General features: G+C 32.4%; 3 protein-coding genes across 5 annotated transcripts in view; 1 reads left to right on the top strand and 2 right to left on the bottom strand.

Moving 5' to 3' along the window:
- Positions 1–2,661: 2,661 nt before the first annotated feature.
- Positions 2,662–8,956, bottom strand: LOC108762112 (protein sidekick). Of its 2 annotated transcripts, none has more exons than XM_018508942.1 (6): positions 8,613–8,956; positions 7,561–7,839; positions 7,107–7,297; positions 6,252–6,381; positions 5,682–5,822; positions 2,662–4,651 (listed from the first exon to the last, which is right to left on the bottom strand). In XM_018508942.1, the coding sequence occupies exons 1-6, from the start codon at positions 8,656–8,658 to the stop codon at positions 4,488–4,490; spliced, it is 951 nt and encodes a 316-aa protein (XP_018364444.1). In that variant the 5' UTR covers positions 8,659–8,956; the 3' UTR covers positions 2,662–4,487. The 2 variants fall into 2 exon arrangements, with proteins under 2 accessions (XP_018364444.1, XP_018364445.1); XM_018508943.1 differs by having other exon boundaries at positions 4,538–4,646.
- Positions 8,957–9,362: 406 nt separating this feature from the next.
- On the top strand, positions 9,363–14,176 carry LOC108762067 (uncharacterized). 2 transcript variants are annotated; one of them, XM_018508867.1, is made up of 5 exons: positions 9,363–9,658; positions 9,745–10,085; positions 10,768–11,290; positions 12,125–12,334; positions 13,658–14,176. In XM_018508867.1, exons 1-5 carry the CDS (start codon positions 9,582–9,584, stop codon positions 13,860–13,862), a joined length of 1,356 nt encoding a protein of 451 aa, XP_018364369.1. In that variant the 5' UTR covers positions 9,363–9,581; the 3' UTR covers positions 13,863–14,176. The 2 variants fall into 2 exon arrangements, with proteins under 2 accessions (XP_018364369.1, XP_018364368.1); XM_018508866.1 differs by having other exon boundaries at positions 9,727–10,085.
- A 450-nt stretch (positions 14,177–14,626) lies between these two features.
- LOC108762063 (DNA excision repair protein ERCC-6) overlaps positions 14,627–19,832 on the bottom strand; it is a 6,838-nt gene continuing 1,632 nt past the window's right edge. The window contains exons 2-15 of the mRNA XM_018508863.1: positions 19,484–19,719; positions 19,039–19,349; positions 18,903–18,974; positions 18,669–18,798; positions 18,219–18,371; positions 17,915–18,042; positions 17,684–17,838; positions 17,208–17,522; positions 16,879–17,073; positions 16,663–16,812; positions 16,265–16,375; positions 15,990–16,193; positions 15,072–15,852; positions 14,627–14,871 (exon numbers count right to left, since the gene is read on the bottom strand). Coding sequence (XP_018364365.1) covers positions 14,717–14,871; positions 15,072–15,852; positions 15,990–16,193; positions 16,265–16,375; positions 16,663–16,812; positions 16,879–17,073; positions 17,208–17,522; positions 17,684–17,838; positions 17,915–18,042; positions 18,219–18,371; positions 18,669–18,798; positions 18,903–18,974; positions 19,039–19,349; positions 19,484–19,719 — 3,096 coding nt within the window. The 3' untranslated portion in view covers positions 14,627–14,716. The remainder of the gene's footprint in view (positions 14,872–15,071; positions 15,853–15,989; positions 16,194–16,264; positions 16,376–16,662; positions 16,813–16,878; positions 17,074–17,207; positions 17,523–17,683; positions 17,839–17,914; positions 18,043–18,218; positions 18,372–18,668; positions 18,799–18,902; positions 18,975–19,038; positions 19,350–19,483; positions 19,720–19,832) is intronic.

Genomic DNA, 19,832 nt, shown 5'->3' with positions numbered 1-19,832 from the left:
CATATCATGGAAGAAGCCGTAGCGTTTTTTCTGTTTTTTTTTCTGTAGAAACGACACATGTATGTTCATCGCACATCGGGATGTAATTAGGCAGGCAAATATGTATGTTGGGGACGATACATGGTGGCACTAGCAACCATAAACATACTAATCTATTGGCATTGTGCTTCGCTTAATATATACGTTTCATCAAAGAGTGCATTAATCATCGAGGTATATCGGGAATAATTATGCAGTATATAGGATAACGATTGTGCACGCACTAACGCGGCAGTGCTGTTACATAAGTGATGTAACAATAGCCGATGAAAACAAACTTTAGAGAAGCAGGAATAACTATTCGCGGAAGAGAGTGAATATATTGATGCAATATACTTAATTAAAGAGAATAAAAAGAAACAAAATTAAATATATAAGGCATCGACGAAAGAAATTACATTGCAGAACGTGAAATAATGATCTGAAAAAAAAGATCTCGAATTAATTTCATTTAGTATTAGATTTTTTAAATTTTTTAGAAAACAAACGTTTTTTCAATCTTATATGATACTAAAAAGAATAAATTTAATGATATATAAAATCTTAAAAGATACTACTAAAAGAATCAACATAAAATAAAAACTAAAAGTTATTTGTGAGAAATTATTCTCTCAGGATTGTCATTTTTCGATGCCTTATCTTTAAAAATTACAAACATGAAAATTGCGCCTATAGGGATTACTACAATAGCACATAGATTATTACAATGTTTATGATATGAATATAAAATATCTGCCATTATTACTGTAGGTATACATTTACATTCGCGATCATATAATCTCGTCACATCATGAAATATTTCCCTCTACATTATGATTCCTATCATGATTCATTTTTTTGTCCGCATTTATCTATTATCGGCGATTTTCTTATACAATCCTAATAGTAGAAAGGAATAGAAAATATATTTGCTATGCAACTATATATAAAGCGCGGTTGGTGTATGTCAATTCTTCATTCGTGTCAGAATGCCATTAACGGTTCTCGCTTATTATAGTGATAAGATTTGCAGCGGACGCGTTTTCTATATAAAAAAAATAATCTCCATTAGACAAATATGTTTTACATGCGCGTAGATATGCTATTCCCTCCACACAGTACAATGGCAGAAATTCCATGACGCATGATGTTTTTTTTTTCAAGTTTGTTATCGCAATCTTTATATCAGCTTAGTAGTTAGTTATAAGAATAATTTGTGTTGGATTATTAACGCACGTTTCATCTTTGAGATAAAACGGTTTTCTTTAGCAATTTTTGCTATAGGCATTAGGTATATTTAATATTATATTTGATAAAAAGCAAATGGTTACGCCTAAAACTTCTAATGGGAATTTGAAGAGTCGTATTAATTGAAAAATTGGATAGCTTTATATGCGCTTTGCAAGTCGTGACAAATTAATAAGAATCAATTATATAATTATAGAAAATAATAATCCTATAATTATATTCATAAATTATAATTATTATATATAATTCAGAAAAAATTTAAATTTATAATCATGTAAAAAATTTACATTATCAAAATTTTTTATTTAACATTACATATATCGTTCTTATGTATATAGCGTTTCATGACGTTTTGGGCAAAAATAATATAACTCTTCTGTAGTAAATTAAAGAGGGATGCACTATACAAGTAACTTTCGTGAGCGAGATTTGCCGATTAGCAAAGCAAGACGCAGTATCACGTCATAGTAGAATCATCGTCTATCTCGACATATAGATAAATATTATCATCAGGTTTCAGCATAATCGTAATGTATATAAAAAATTGTCTTTACTTATACCTAAAATAGCATGATGTTTCGATTATATAAATATATTATATATGTATATATATATATATATATGTGTGTGTGTGTGTATACTTATACACGTATTTCCATATCATTATCGTAATTATTATTGTATTATTTTCTTATATATCTATATACCATTCACAACACAGAGTGCATAGTACGAAGCTGAATGTCGATCCGCTTACTCTTATATCGCCATTCTTTTATATACATACATAAATATGTATATTAAAGAATGTGTTAAAAGAAGAAGCAAATTTAAAGCCTCAGTGTAACAACGCACAACCAATTTTTATACAACCTGCGTGCATTAAAGTATCATATCACCTTACAGTTGACTTATGTGTGCCACTATATTTTGAGTAAATTTAATAAATTTAATTGAAATATTACGTCTCTCGATCATCGAGAGATATAAAGAAGAGGAATATGTTTAAATTATTATTTAGAATAATTTTACAAATTATATACAAATTGTGTGTTTAACAAATACTTTAGGAGATAAAGTATTGTGTTTTCTCTAGTAAACAACGATCAGCGATTAATTATAGCAACAGGAGAAAATATAACAGATCTAAAGGAACAATTCATCGAAATCGATTGCTGCTCCTACATCAAACACTCTTTCTCATTAGCTGGAATCAAACGTCCATCCGTTAACTATCGCATCGAACGTTAACATTGAAATCTTGTGCACACGCACGAAACAGTGTCCCGAGAGCGTTGCAGAATGTCCAGTTGTTCAATTATAATAGAGATTCATTCACGTCTAATACGACAGCGTTATTCAAAATATGTAATGTGTTTTATCTCCATCTTATTTAAATGTATAATTAAGTGCTAGTGATTATTAAAATCTTATTATTGCACGCGATGCAAAATGCACGTTAATCTTCGCGCGTTATAGGCTGCTGTACCAGGCGACCCATTTCTTTATTGCCTCATTTTCCGACGGTATTAACGAAAGGTACAAGACTTCTTTCTCAACTAGAAAACGATATCAGAATATCGTCGGAAAATGATGCTATTGAAGTGGAACGCCACTTATCTTCTCGTACGGTTTATTACATCTATTGATAGTTGTGCTTTGCAGAGTTATCCGTCCGTTTCTTTTTCCTTAGTCGCTGTTTGGGAAAATTTGATTTTTGCGAAACCACGTGCGAGTCGTAGACTGCATAGACATAGTTGTGGTAGTATTAAAGGTGGTGCAAAAGTGTGCCAAAGCAATATTGCGCATCCCTCGAGCAGTCGCATGCAGATTGTGAAAAATATTACGGACAAAAATCTAATGTATGTAAAAACAATAGTCCATATATACTATATACTGTTAGAATTAAAATAATATTCTTGTGTCTATATATCCTATCGAATCCTTTCGAATTCGCGGGATTTTTCCACGGAGCACACATAACGAGCAGCAGCATACCAACAAAGATACAAAGAGTGAGAGTATCTAAACGTAAATTTATAACAAAAAAAAAAAGACTTTCGCAGATATTCCTAGGAAGGATCTTTCAACGACTTGTGCACACCTTAAAAACGGCAGTAAGTTCGTCATACTGTATATATGTAAATATATATGTACGATCCGATTGCTTAAATGATAAATGAGCATGTTAAAACAATCCTAATACTCGCATGCCATTCGCGCACATTGAGTTACTTTTTTAAAAAGATAAACAAGTGCAAAATACATCTTTCTCTTTTTTGAATATCGTTCGATCATCACGTGATTCACTTTGAGTTCTTTTAAATTATGCTCTTAAGTTACAGTCTTACTACAATTCTTTTGGCTCACAGGAGTTCTACTTCCTTTTAAGCTCGGTCACTGAGCAATCATTGAGTATGTCTCGTTGAGAAACTATACGCGAGAAAGACAAAGAACGTCCTGCAGTAAACATTTCTAAAAAAATCTATTACCTCCTCTCGCGAAGAAATCTGACGTGGAGAGTCTTACATTCTGGTTTTGAACACTTCATTGTTGCGTTGTAACATCAGAGATCGAACGAGAATCGAAAATCGAGAACCTTCATTTTCTTTTTTTTTTCAATTCCTTCTGTTTCGACAGTCTCATTTGTTTCTACAAGTTTAAAATCATAATGTTTAATATCATTATATTTTGATAGATACAACTCCCACAGGTTCTCAAAAATGAGCTTTAATCTATCTATTTTACACTTTTCTCTATATTACTGCACATATAAAAATCTACTTACGCTTTATCCTTGAAATTGTTTGTAAATTTTCCAAGAATAATAGCAATTTTTTACAAATATCCCACTGGAATCCTTAAAATCGCATTAAAGAGATATGGGTTTTTGCGAAAAACCCTTTTAGAATAGAAGCCGTTCTTTCGTTCGATCTCTGATTGCAAGAGAAAAGTCGAGGAAACTAGCGAGGCACTTGAAGCTATGAATTGCTGAAGTGTTCCGAAATTTCCCCGAAACGTATTCTCCTTTCGCCATGATTACTAATAGTCTTGCGTTTTTAGTCTATCAATTTCGTCCATCATCGTTTTTCATTTTTTCTTTGTAGACAAACTCGAGGCCTTTCCGATTAAATTCGGTTACTTACGTTCGAGATGACGTAGAAAACTACGTCCAATTTACTCACTTCGGAGCGGAGCAAGTCTAAACTAAACAAAAAACGCTAAAGCCGTCTAGGTTGCACAACGCTGTTGTTGTTGAGGCGTGTAGTCGTCTGATTGTTGAAGTTCTCATCTTGTGGTACGTGCTCGGTGCGCTCGTCGAAAAATCCCGGATTCAGAATGATGTTGGGGACGAGCTCAATCACCTCCTGCTCCTCCAGCTGCGCTGCAATTTCGGAACGGAGATTAATTTTCATTAGTCTAGGCCACGGGTCTCATTAGCTTCTACCCTCTCCCTTCACCGGTTTTTCTTTGTCAGGTATTGTAAACCATTTACGCCTTGAAATTTCGTGTCGGTTACCGTATTTCCAAATTATTTCTGACTATTGATAATTTCATTAATGCAACAATAGACTATCATATTCCGATGCCAATCAAAACGCCGTTTGCCTGACAAATGAACCTGCTACCTTTGACCTACCTACCTCGATAATGTCAAAGATCTTATCGATATTACTTAACTAAGCCATAATGCTTTCTATGACTATCGTAATATTTACTATTCATTCATCATCACTAAATTATTTTCGGCAGGCTCGTTAACATTATGTATATACAGCATAAGAAATATCTAATTGGAATAATAAGAGAAAATATTCGTATATCAAAAAGATTCAGTAACCAGACAAGTAAATCTGTGGCAAGGAAATTCTATTAAGTAGTTCGATATTTCATTCCATGTGCCATATATCGTAAAAGATAAAAAAATTGTTTTACTTGTGTGCTCATTGTTAGTGTTCGGTGCGGCAATCTGAAAAGTGTCGTATTTATATAATTGATGGAATGAGATTTCCGTTAAATGATGTCGTATTTGTCAGTAAATGTTGAATCTAATGAGAAGTTTGCAAGGTGCTCAGAATATACAGAAACGAGATATTATAAAAATATTAATTTTTCGAAAAACATGACTGTCGCTTAATAGAGAAAAGCCAAAGATTAAAGTCACAGATAAGTCAGCTAGCCGGCTAAGATGCTAACAGGTCCTGTTGTTTGTTAAATGAATATGATGTATGTTCTTCAGCTATAACTTGCACGAAGGCTTCTATAGAGAGAGAGAACGATTTTCTCGAGCATCGTGCTTATTAGAGAGGCCATGAATGTTATGATCATCACCAGCGGAAAGTAGTAGTAGCAGCAGTAAAGAGACAGAGTAGAAGCGGAAGCTCTTACGGTACGTTATCAGATAGGATGCTTACAGGGTGCCTTGCACTCGCGATACAGTAGGTAACAAGTACCTAAACCAAGAATCATAAGTGTGCCCATCACTATACCTACGGCTGCCACCCAGACGCGTGTATCGAAATTCTCTACGCCGGCTAAGAGGTGTCGGGCGAGCTCTGAAAATTAGTTATGTCACACAATAAAGTTACGTTAGTTTTAGCTTAGATATTGTACCAGAAATATTTGATAGAAAGATATATCTTGTAATTTCTACAGAAGATGTTATATACATATGAAGAATGTAATTAAGAATGTATCAAAACTATTTGTCGTTAAAATTACGAATTTATAAAAGTTTGGATTTGGTATCATCTTTAACTCACATGCCTCAATATTCAAATCACTTTCAATAAGTAACTTTTAAATATAAGTTTAATAAATAACTACTTCAATAAATAATTTTCAATGTTTTAATTTAAATAACGACAACAGATTCAGCTACAGATTTATACACAGGCTCGAATCTTATTTTATTCCAGTGATAATCTCTATATACAAAATTTTTTATCGTAAAATAAAATTATGTAATAATTGCAACAAAATACCCAATTCTTCTACACTGTAATGCGTGTGACCTTCGACCTCCACAACTTCTCCTTTTCCTAGCTGATTGGATGCCCACACTCGGAACGAGTATGTAGTGTTTGGCACCAAATGATACACATCTATCTGTCTCTTTAAAGTAACAAAACAATCGTTAGTCTTAATTCAATTAATCTTTTTTTTTATAAGGGATGGAATAACTTACTAACGTTATAAAAAAATAGTTGTTTTTTTATAGCCTAATAATTGAAATCGAAGCAGATACAATGTTATAAAACAATAAATTAGGTCAAAACGTAGTTCAAATTTTAAACAAAATAAGATAAATAAAAGGCATAAAACTACGAACGCAAGATGTAAGCAGCGAATAAGTATATATTTAAAAGTTAAAATACATATAATAGACGTTTCGGTCTTAAATCAGACCATCTTCAGTAATAAATGAAATGAGAGTTATAAATAAAATTTAATTTTCGCAAACATTAAGTCAAAAAGAATAAACAATAGTCAACGCAAAATACACAAGAAAAGTGTATTTTGCGTTGACTATTGTTTATTCTTTTTGACTTAATGTTTGCGAAAATTAAATTTTGTTTATAACTCATATTTCATTTATTACTGAAGATGGTCTGATTTAAGACCGAAACGTCTATTATATGTATTTTAACTTTTAAATATATACTTATTCGCTGCTTACATCTTGCGTTCGTAGTTTTATGCCTTTTATTTATCTTATTTTGTTATAAAACAATGTTACGCTATTGCGATGATTGCAGTATTATATAACGTTATTTCGTCGCGTCTTTTTTTTTCAACATCCCTATTTTTCATTACAATTTTCAGATCAAGATATTTACAGAATTTGGAGGAATGTGTGTTGGAATAATGGGCTTCCATTCTTCCGGTTCTTCGCCCGTGACTGGTTTCAAACGATATTCGGCAGTGAAGTCTATGATAGGATATCCGCCGGTACCAGCCACTTCCCAGAGAATGTTGGCCAATATTGTGGATGGCTTGACCCATACATTGTGCAGGGCTGGGGGAGGTGCTAAAGACACAAAAGAAATATACAATAAATAAAATCTAAGGCTGTATTTTAATAGACAGAGCAATGCTTATACTAAAACTTGATTGAATAAGATTCCTAAAGTTACTACTAAATCTAAAACGTGAATTAAAATTTTTCAATTAATCTAAAACTCATTAACTAATTGGTTTTTTTGACAAATTTGACTGTATTTAAAAAATGTTGCTATCTGTGATCACAAATTGTCTCTCATATAATATCAAGGTGACCGAGCTACAACATACTTTTGACTTCCACATTGATCTTAGCTTTCACAGTATCGTCCAAAGTGCATGAATAATTGCCAGCGTCATCCACGCTGACATTTAACAGTTCCAGCACACCATTCGGTTCAATTTTCAGTCGTTCTACCTGTCCGTCCTTCCGTCCCTCTCTTATCCACATCACATTGGATTCCTTAGGATGTGAAAGATCACTCTCCTCGGCACAGGCCAGTTTCAGATCTTTACCCACGTCCACAGCAACGTACTGCATTGGTACCACAGCCAATGCTTCCTGCCATCCTGCAAGTTCACAAATCACTCATCAACATTTGTCTTGTATGGCTGTTAATGATAAAACAATAATAACTGTTAATAATAACTGTTTAATTAGATTATCAATCAGGTGACCTAGGTAGAAAAATTGATAAATTATTACACCTAACAGGAAAGACTGCTCTGTCAAGAACAAACATGTAGCCCAACAAGTAGTAACCATAGCTGGGTACATAAAATTGTCTAAGAATTATACAGATTATAGAAGATCTCGAAATTTAATCATCCTATTTCCTTCATTCTCCTCACATAAAATATGACTGTTTCAAGATGTAATTAACATGAACGGATCTTTAGTTGTTGCGATGCAATAATTCAACTCAACCAGGAAGCATCTTATTCTAAAAAAAGATCTACAAAAAAAATTAGCGAGAAAAAAGAAGACACGATGACGACAAAGAATTGCGTCGTGATCTCGGCAGGTGGTTTCGCAAACCACATACACACTGCCATTACTCACGCTTGCGAATGACGTAGGCGGCGATAGCAACGGAAGTGGTGCAAAAGCGACGGAAGGCAGCGAGACAGCCTCTTTACATAATTCCGACCCTGAATCGTAACGATCGTTCACGCACGTACTGTACCCGGTCGCGGATCGCATGATCATTGAATATGGATCACGGCATTGTTCCTCGAACGGAAGCGCATCCCTTTCTCTCTTCCTTCCTTTCTCACGCACACACGAACGCACTCGTTCTCTTTCTCTCTTTCGTTAATTGTTACTCGGCGAAGGTTCTTACCTGCCAGAAAGAGTATCAGCAACGGTAGCAATTTACGTTCGTCCATCCTGCCATAATAATACACCTAAATGCCTGGCGAGACCTTATTTTGTCACGGGACTCTCCTCGATCGCATCTCTCTCTCGTCTCATGTCGAATGGTCGCTCTCGTGGTTTTTTACTCCGGATTTTTTTACTCCGGGTGTACGCTGAGGGGAGTAAAGGAAGAGGAAGAGGTGGAGGAGAAGGAGGAGGCGCGTCACTCGGTGTCGATCGTTGCCGCTGTCAAACTCATCGCGCCGCGTACGTCGTTTACTTTACACGGCAACCGTATGTCACCAGCGAACGTCGCGAAACCGCCCGTCCGGCGCGCCTCCCTATTTTATTGAGTCGCGCCCTTAACGCCCCCTCTAACTCGTCTTCGCGCGCCCTGCCTTATCGATCACCGATGTATCTTCCATCTATTAGCGTGTTTCACTGGCAGAACCGCTGCGCACTCAGTGCACATTAGAGCTGTTGTACGTTAACCTAATCTGACTGTAAAAGTGAGAGATCTCAGTTAATAAAATACCCAATGTATATTTTATCAAATATCATTTCGTGGTTTAATTTATTTCTATATTTTTATTAAACACGTACATTTTTATGTCGATTGCACTGAATTGCGCACCAGCTCTGCCAGTGAAATACGCTATATGATAAAAGAGAAGCCATTGTGATCGAGGCGCCCTCATTTCAAGTTCAAGTCAATTAATGAATTTCAAAACAAAGCGATAAAAATCGCTATGACAATTTATTCAATTCGTCACGTACGAATGTATGGAGTGATCGAAGTTTTACGCAAATCTCGAGATTGTATTTCAACAAAATACGGGAGTAACGAACAATCGTCTCGCGGATATTGTTCCTCTCAAAATCGACTGTTGAACGTATAATTGTATGTACATAATTCACGTGATCGTATGACCTACATAGGAACTGGCTCGTAAGGATGAAAAGAAAAAGGAGTTTAAGTCGAAAAGAATCTAGATATTCTTACAATAGTCCATTGAATGTTTTTAGGAAAAGGTAATTTTTGACTGAATTCAATTTTTATATCAAAAGATTACTGAAAACTTATGATTTTTATCAATCAATATGGTGAATCTCACTAGCTGGGTAGACGAGAAGATGGTTGACAAAGGTAGGAGGTTATCTGGTGGAATGCGAAAGTTGAAAAAACAAAATGCAGCAGATTCCTCTAAAAGAAAATCTTCACGAAATAGTATAATTGTCATCAATGACAGCGACAGTGAAAGTGATGAGAGAAATGAAGATGCCTCGCTCAGCGTCGTTGAATGTAGCTCAATATCGGCCTCGCCTTTTCAACAAAATAAAAAACTGAAAACTTCTACCAAGAAGAACACGAATAAATCGTCCGTAATGTCATTAGATAATGATTCATCTGTACTTTGTTTGACAGATGCACAGGAATGTTTAAATGAAGAAAATATAGGTAAGTTAACTCTATTTTTTAATAAAATTCTGATAAAAGAATTAGAGTGTTTTCTCCAGTGAAAAATACAAGAGGTGCATTTCATTTATAATTACTGACACAAACATCGTTCTATCTTTATTGGAAGTAACAAGGATAGAATGACACTTTACTATAAATGAAAAGTACCTTCTGTGTAACATATTGACCTAGTTTACACTGTACGTTTAGACGGCTACCTATATGATAGATCAGACCTGTCCAACTTGAGCTCCGGAGCCAAAACGCAAAATCATCGATGCAAGAAAATTTAATGTGAGTAAGATTTCAGGGATTGTAAAGTGTTGATATACATCAAAGTGACACTCATCAACACTTTATAGTTCTAAAATCTTACTAACATTGAATTTTTTTACATCAATGGCGCTTTGCATTTTGACTCCAGAGCTCAAATTGGAGAGGCCTGTGATAGATATTCTTGTTTAACCTGCAAATTAAACAAAGACATATAGATAGAGGCCTAAATATACGATATAAACTAAGCCACTGAAATGTGAATCATTTTATCTTTGTTTTACACTGATAAACAACAAGGATATAATGAAATCACTATTACAATGCATCATCTATTTGTCTACTTGATATAAATGATTCATATCTATTAAAATGTTTTAAAGTAATATCTGTATATCATAACATTTAGCGCCGTCACAAACAGAGGATGATGTGGTTGAGTTATGGTCATGTCTGAATTCATTAAATGTGAGTAAAGACAAGAAAAATAAAAAGAAGCATAAAAGAGAGAAAAATGCAAATCAAAATGAAGAAGATGTGAGACATAATCCTGATGAGACAAATGGGATGTTTATGATAGATACAACACCAAATATGAAGTATCTCAAATTTTTAACAGATACAGATACAGATACAAATACATCCGAATATCCATGGAAAAGAAAAAGAAAAAATCTATCTTGCGATAAAATTACAGCCAAATCGTTTGTCAAATCCATTAAACGAAGTACATTGAAATGTTCAGATAACAGTCAAAGAAAATGGCACCGTGATAACTGGAATGCAAGTCCCATAAAATTAAATATACGTTACAGTAACAAGTTGCAAAGAGGAGCAGAGGAAACTCAGAAAAATTCAGATGAGAATAGCGGAACAAATTTAAAATATAAATTAAGAGAGATAATTGTTGACGGTTGCAATGTGGCAATGAAGTATGATACTTTTCTTCTAATTAATAATATAGTAATAAAATATTACTGATATGTATATTATTGATAAATTTTGATAAAATGCGAAAATTAACTAATTATATACGGTGTTCCCGGGTTAAACCGCCAAAGTTACAATATGGATGACATTCATCGGCTGAAAGTGTCTTCCATATACTAGATAAAATTTCTAACATACATAACCAGATCTTCGGGTACTTGTTGATAGATTTTGATTGAAATGTTGCAATATGATGGCTGTTCTTTCATTTTGCAGTGATGCAAAAACTCCATAAGTGGGAGAGTTCCCGGGGAATCATTAAATGACCCAATTTCCTTCAGTCGTTGAAATGTTAAATAGAATACCGATTTATCTGGCAATCTGTTCGGAAGTCGCGCGACGTATTCACGGCGAGTGGCGTTAGCATTTCCGTCACAAAACCTATATAAATATATCATATTCACTATTAGAATACGTACGAGGCATGATTAAAGTTTATTCTACAAAAGCATTCAACGAACTAATAACTACGAACTACGAGCTACAACTACGAGCTTTGCGAACAAAAGCCTATCAATAACCTTCGAACTTCAAAACAAAAACAAGAGATATTTCAATTATTCATTCCTAGTTCTGTATATAACAAGTAAATATCTCTTGAACAAACCGTTTGCGAGCATACGTTCAGAGGAACATTTTTTATTCTGAATTCATATTTTAAGTTTGGTGGTTTAACCTGGGAACACCCTGTATACTTATAAAATTTATAAAGATTGCAATTTTATGTATGTCATTTTAAATTTCTATTTGAGAATATGATAATTGTTACATTTTAGCCATACACAAGGTAAAGAATTCTCAGAAAAAGGTATCCAAATAGTGGTAAATTATTTTAAAGAGAGAGGTCATGTTGTAAAAGTTTTCTTACCACAACATGTTCGTAGAAAGGAACATACATTTCTTGAGCAATTATACAAAGAGGGAACAGTCATTTTTACACCTAGCCGCAAAATTGGTGGTAGACAAATTACATCTTACGACGATCGGTACCACATTTTTATTATATAAATAGAAAAAATAGAACATATATTTTATTACATTCTTTAATACATAGTAGGAATTATTTCTTGTATAGTAAAATGTTTATATTTTTCATACATTATATAATACTAGATGCAGTATATAATATTATACTCTTATTGTACATATGTATAAACGCGTCTTTACAGAAGTAATTATTAATTTCTCCGTATTAAATAAAATGTTAGCAAAATGTCAGCAAATATATCAGAATTTGATCAGAAATTTGATCAGAAATATCAGCAGATTGACATCAATTGCGGACGCATTTTGATCCTGTTCTATAAACAGAACTATAGGATCAATGGTGTATCTTCAAATTAGACGAAAATTACTAAATTAAGCGAATTTACTAAAATATTTACAATTTTATTAATCAACGTTTAGTAAATTTGTTCATTTGTAGTTTTCATCTCATTTTAAGGTATACAATCGTTCACGTAACAATAATAAAATCAGACAGTAGATTGGTGGCAAAATGAAGCAGTATCTAAGTGTATTAGCATCTGATAGCAGACTGGTACTAGAAACTGAGCAGAAGTTGCAAATCCTGCTCGTTCTCTATTGCTAATCTGCTAGCATAGCATGTCAGCAGACTCACATTTCTGATAATAGTTTACTCACATCGTCAGATATTACAGACTCTGTGTGAAATGTTGCGATGTTGCCTTTCTGCTATCAGAAATTGATAGCATATACTCTGTTCAAAACCTGTCTCTGCAGACTTAGCTAACTGGTCGTGTATTTTACATAAAACGTATTAGTTTTATCTCAATTTTCTTGTAGCAAAATTATACAATAAGTTATAATAGACTTTGTACTCTACTTTCATTGTTTATTGTATTCAATTAATTAGAAATTTATGTCGTTCCCTTACTTCAAAAGTGACACAACTCGAACAATTAAATTTCCCAGAAAAGGAGAAAAACTAGCTTTTAACTTGACAGAATATCATTAACTAATCACATAATAATGGCAAAAAGAATATATTCTTAACATGATCAAATACCATTTTTATCATTTTCATTTCACAATTATTAAAAAACCACTATTTTCAATTGTGATTTTAATGTTTGAAATTCATTTTGAGTTGTGATTTTGACGATTTGTAATAAAGTTAAATTATCACTTTAATGATTTTGATAGGGTAATATTTACTTAATTTATATATATATATATATATATATATATATATATATATATATATATACATATACAATATATTTTAAACATACATAAGATGTAATAAAAATTTAAATCTTAACGCTTCCTCATTTCTTTTATCACAGATTTATCTTAAAATATGCGACAACGTGTGGAGGGATAGTGATTTCCTCGGATCAATACAGAGATCTATATAGAGAGAAACCGGAATGGCGCAATACTATTCTGAACCGTTTACTGATACCCACCTTTGTCGGGGATTACATCATGTTTCCGGAAGATCCGTTAGGCAAGTTTGGACCTAATCTCGAAAGATTTTTGCGACATTGATACAATTATGTTACCATAAAATATATTATTCTCAGGGAATGGAAATAATTAGTTACTTGTAACGCTGTTACTTTCCTTACCGTTACTCTTATAATAACAGCTACTGTTATAATAACAGTTTGGGAGTGATGAATTTACAGAAGAAGTAACCGAATAGTAACTCTTCCATTCCTTGATTATTTCAATTTGAATATCAGGACTGATTAATGTCTTGTTATCAAGAAACTGTAAATCTTTTGTACAATTTTATTTCAAATACTTATCTATTCGTTTTTCTTTTCTTTATATAAACCGAACATATGCTTTTTGTCATGTCAACCTAAAAAAATTGTTCATATACGACTAAATTTTTGTAAATTTTAATTTTTTGCTCTATAAAAGTGTGTATGCATTTTGGCATTTTTATGTGAATTGAATTATATGTTGAAAAGAAAAATTAACAAATGGATTAATTTTGTGTAGCAATGTATACGAAATACTATGAAATTAATTTATATTTCTATAATAATTATATCTCCATAATTTATACTTCTATAATATGCGTTTATACATATATGAGATGCATTCGTAACGTTGTAAAAAATAATTTATTTACAAAATCCTTTGCTATCGAAATGTTGTATTCTATTATACTATATGATAAGTGTATACGAGATAAGTTAAAGAAAAATAAAAAAGATTATAAATTTTATTTTTTGAACTGTATAGTAATGATTTTCTTACAACTCTTATCTTTCATTTGAGTTGTGAAACGGTGTACTTATATATATACACACACAAGTACGCGTGTATAATCTTATAAAAAATTTATAGAAAAAATAAACATACAATGTCATCACAAACTATAGGTTATCCTATGCTGGTCTCCAACAATGTTTCCCTGATCGATGAATGAAATCCATGCTTTCTTGCGCAGATTCACGTGCAAAACGTTGCATTGTGTTTTCGTTATCGCTATTATGACGTGCATTTGATAATACTGCTTCATGTTGGAAGGCTGAACCAACAGCTGAAATAGTTTTACATGAGAATGTAGATATTTTTTGTAATATTAGAAAGATTAATAAAAATATGTACTGTATTTAGCTTTTTATGAATAAATAATTAATATTTGGATGTATATAAATATATCGAATTAAATACTGTGTAAGTTAAAGACATAAAAATTAAATATATGTTATGTTAAATGTGAAACATGTATCGATTTACTTGATTTGGCGAATAGCTTCCTTAACACATAGTCGTCATCTGCGGTTGAAACTGACTCTTCTTTTTCAGTAGAACGTCCCAGACGACGACCGATTAGACAAGAAACACGTTCTCCCTCAAACATCGCAGAAACATTTGTATTGTTCGGCTTTTTTTTGTGTTTTTTTTGTTTACGAGTAGACGATGACGTGACTTTATCGTCACTTAAAACAAATTTATTCTTCTTCACTGAATTATTATCTAGAGAGCTCACTGGAATTACGTTCTGTTCACAATTGTCCTTAAATGTATTTGCATTTTCTATATTACTATTTCTTTCAATATTTGCATCAGAATTCATATCAAAATCTTCATTACATTTGCTCGGAGACTTTTGTGTATTATTTTGATCGGAAGATAAGTTTTGATCCACAAACACATCATTTTTTGTGGCAAGAGCATCGATGCGTCTTGAATTATCATTTTGTTCATCACATTTTTCTTTATAAGTGCTATTATTTGCATCTTCATTTTCATCGCGCATCGATTTTACACTAGCACTTATTTTCTTACTGAGAATCGACGCTAACTTTTTCATCTGCTCGATCTTACTGAGAGAAAAGCTACTGGGTGTCAATTTAGATTCTCTAAATAAACGATCCGATTCGGAAAACTCATCGGCTATTGGCTCATTTAGATTAAATAACTCCACCAGATCCGTCGGTTTAAATAGTTGACGTTGATGTGGCTCATCAAGAACCTTATTCGAAAGTAGTAACTTGAAGATCTGTCTGTGGTACATCTGAAAAGAGAGAAGCAAGTTCCTGTTACTAAAAAATGTTACTAAACTATTTTACTAAATCTTACAAACGTATCGTTATTCATATATCTTTTTTACCATTAAAATTGGTGAAACTTTATAATCTTGATGTTACGAACCTTTTCCTCAATCGTGCCAGCAGTAATTAATCTATAGACAGTGACTTGCTTATTCTGGCCTATTCTCCATGCGCGTTCTCTCGCTTGAGCGTCTGTAGCTGGATTCCAATCGGGATCGTAAATAACCACTCGATTCGCACCGGTCAGGTTTATTCCCAGGCCTCCTACGCGCGTTGTCAATAAGAAGACAAAATATGACGAGTCCTATGGAAAGGAAGAATTAATTTTTCAAGGAGGTTATTCTTGCCATACTTTTTCAAATAATTAACATGTACATTGTTAAATTTTTGAATCGTTTGCTGCCGTTGAGACATTGCTGTTGTTCCATCCATTCTCAAATAAGTATACTTTTCACGTATCAAAAGAGACTCCAAAATGTGCATCATCTGTGTACAAAGAAAAATAAATATGGAAAATAGTTTATTTGGCTAATCAATTATATAATAACATGTCTAATATAATAATTCTAATAAGTAATTTGAATAATTCGAAAAACACAAAACTGAGTATTTTTGTAAAAAAAATTTAAAATATTATGTAATATTTATTTATAAATATAAAAAGTATTCCATAATATTGATATTTTTGAAAATTGGACAAATATAAAAAATTTATTTAAACATAAAACTTTTTGAACATATATCCTATATATTCAAAAAAGGATTATATTTACCTGTCTTCCCTGAGTAAAAAGTAGCACTCTATGACCTTGTTTCTGCCAGATTTTTAGAAGAGATCGAACAACTATCATTTTTCCAGCACGTTTATAATATCCGAACTTCTCTATTTGTTCGTCGGACAAATCGATATCTTCATCGGAATCCTTAAAAAAAAACCAAGATTTATAATCTTATAAATAAAGTGTTATTATATATTAGTTATGTCTTACTTGTTCTCTGGTGTACAAAAACAGATCCGGATGATTACATATTTTTCTCAATGCTGACAAAGCAATGAAAAATCTCGCTCTGTATCTTCCGCTACCACAATAATTTCTCCCGTGAAGAACAAAAGAAACATCATCGGAGCATAAATATTTTTTATACAATTTCTTTTGCTCATCTGTTAAGCTGCAAAATAATACCTGAAGAAAAAAACAGATTAATCCGATAAAAATGGAAAAGATCAATATTTCTTTGTTTTCTGTGAAAAAAGCTAAAAATGGAACAATAATTGTCTGCAACAGGGGCATGTCTATTGTAAAAAAACAAGATAAACCTGTTCGTTTTTCTCCGGTAGAGTGAGATGATGCTTCACATCAGTCTTTGTTCTTCGAAGCATATATGGTGTAATAGTGTTTTTCAGCATAGTGGCTACTTGGAGAGCCGTTGCTTTCTGTAACGGCGTGGCATTTGCGTAACCACCGCGTGTTATGGGCATCGCGCAATGTTCTAGAAATACAGGTAGCGTACCCAATTTGCCAGGTAAAATGAAATCAAACAAGGACCACAATTCCTTCAGAGAATTCTGCATTGGACTACCAGTTAACAGCAATCGATGCGGAGTGGAGAATCGCTTCACCGCTCGGCTTATCTATAAAATAATATAATTTAATTAATATGAGAGATAATATTAGGAAGTATTTTGTAATAGACATTTATCATGTCAATTACAAAGTTTATTAAATAAGAAAATTTATAGTAATATACAAATGTAAATGAAGTAATTCTATCCAATTTTTAATAAGTAATTACCTTTGCTTGTGGGTTGCGAATATTATGGCCTTCGTCCAGAATAATATAATGCCATTGACTAGACACAAGCAAATCTTTGTGTTTGAGCACTCCGTTGTAAGAAGTAATAAGTATTCCGCCAGTTTGTAGAGATTCTATCAAACTTTCTGGATCACCTGAATGAAAATATTGCGAATTTTGTGAATATCATTTATGTTTATCTTAAGGAACATATATAAACTATTTACTTACCAATGTAGCCACCAGAATGGTGAAGCACAACGACTCTGAAGAAAGGCCACCATTCGTGAAAATGCTTCACCCATTGCTCCATTAAAGTAGCAGGACACACAACTATAGTCGGGCCTAATCCTCTGTATCTGTTAATTGTGAGCAATTTTTTTTTTAATGCATCAATACATTTATAACATAAATATAACAAATAAGAAATAAAACAATATATATAAGTACACGTGTTTAAAAAAAAAATATTCTGTAGATATTTCGTATACATGTAAATTCTATATTAATTAAGAAGTACAAAAACGTACAGTACCTTCCGTGGTAAGAGAGCAATTCACTACAATCCAAACCCGCGAGAAATGCAATAATCTCCACAGTTTTTCCTAATCCCATTTCGTCACCCAACAGACCGCCTAATTTACGGCTATGTAATTCCCAGAGCCACTTAACTGCGACTTTTTGATATCTAGTTACAAAAAATTTAAAGTTAAAGTTACATATATTATATATATGTATATATATATAATCATATTAATTTAAATATGACACTAAATATTGAATTCTAACACAAAAAATTAATTCATGTCGAAGTAATTGGTAGAGAAGAAAGGTCTGAATATTAAATTTAAATCTTTTCTTTAATTGTTCTAAACGTTATATAAATATTTATATTTCATTGTAAAAAAAACTATTATTTATATTTAAATCATATTTATGATTATATATTAAAAAATTGTAAAACTCGGCAAAAACGCATATCTACCTGTATAATTTTTCCCAAATACATTGTGGCATTTTAAAGAGAGTATCAATTTTGTGCATTGCTTCATCTTTGGGATAAGTATTTGTTTCTACTCTTTGCTTGAATAGTTGATTATCTCCATCATCTCGAGCTGGATAAATTTAAAAAATAACAAGATCAAAATAATTAATAATAAAATAGTAATAATAACAGCAAAAGGATAAAATAATTCATCAATTGTATAACGATATGTACTTTTTTTTGTGCGGATGCAGCTGGATTTGACTGAAGTTTTTCTTTTTCTAGATGATGTTTTAGCTTCCGTATCTAAAAAAGATTGTTTAGCGTATCTCTTTTGAGTGTATATAAACAGATGGAATATTAATATTACCGAAATCCACTTCATTATCACTGGGAATATATTCGCTTCCTGAACTATTGTCAACAATCTCATTTGCTTCATTGGAGTCTGTCTTGTCTACACTTTGCACAGTGTTATCTTTGTCGTTCTCGTGTTTAGATTTTTGACATTTTTTATTCGTTCTTGTATCAGTATCAAGTAATTTTGTTTTTTTGATTGGTACCGTGTCTTTGTCAGGTGTCTTAGATACAGTCTTTAATTTTCTCTTTTGTTCAGCAAGAGCAGCTTGTTGTTTGAAGTACTTCTCAAGATCAAACAATTGAGAACTTTTATTGGCACTCCTAAAATAATGGTAAAATAATCATTAAATTTAATTGTGAAAATTTGAATTATTTGAACACTAGGTTTGTCAATTGTTACATTCAAAATTTAACTTAAATTGCAAGTAAAAGAAAATGAACATTTTATATCATACCCTTCTTTATGCTGAAAAGCTGACTGTTTAAATACTGCTTCAAATGGAGTAATTTCTCCAATCTCGACCTGCTTTTGCAACTCTGTCTTATGATTTTCTTTGCTATTAACTTCGATATTCCCTTCGGCATTTGTTTCATCATCTTGTATTCTAAGCTGATTATTTGATTTTGTAGTGCCTTTGATATGTTCTGATACTTCTTGCAAAATGCTGTCTTCCGTTTTAATCGATACTATCTGTAGACATCAGCAGATATTATTTTATAGAAAAAAAGGGAATGTGAATAAAACATTTCATTATTTTAATGTGCCACACATGGAATAAAGTATTAATTCAACAGTGTTTACTT

Source organism: Trachymyrmex cornetzi, unplaced genomic scaffold (assembly GCF_001594075.2).
Source record: "Trachymyrmex cornetzi isolate Tcor2-1 unplaced genomic scaffold, Tcor1.1 scaffold276, whole genome shotgun sequence".
NCBI lineage: Eukaryota > Metazoa > Arthropoda > Insecta > Hymenoptera > Formicidae > Trachymyrmex > Trachymyrmex cornetzi.
Note: the sequence above shows the minus strand (reverse complement) of the source record. Positions and strands in the feature narration are given on the sequence as shown.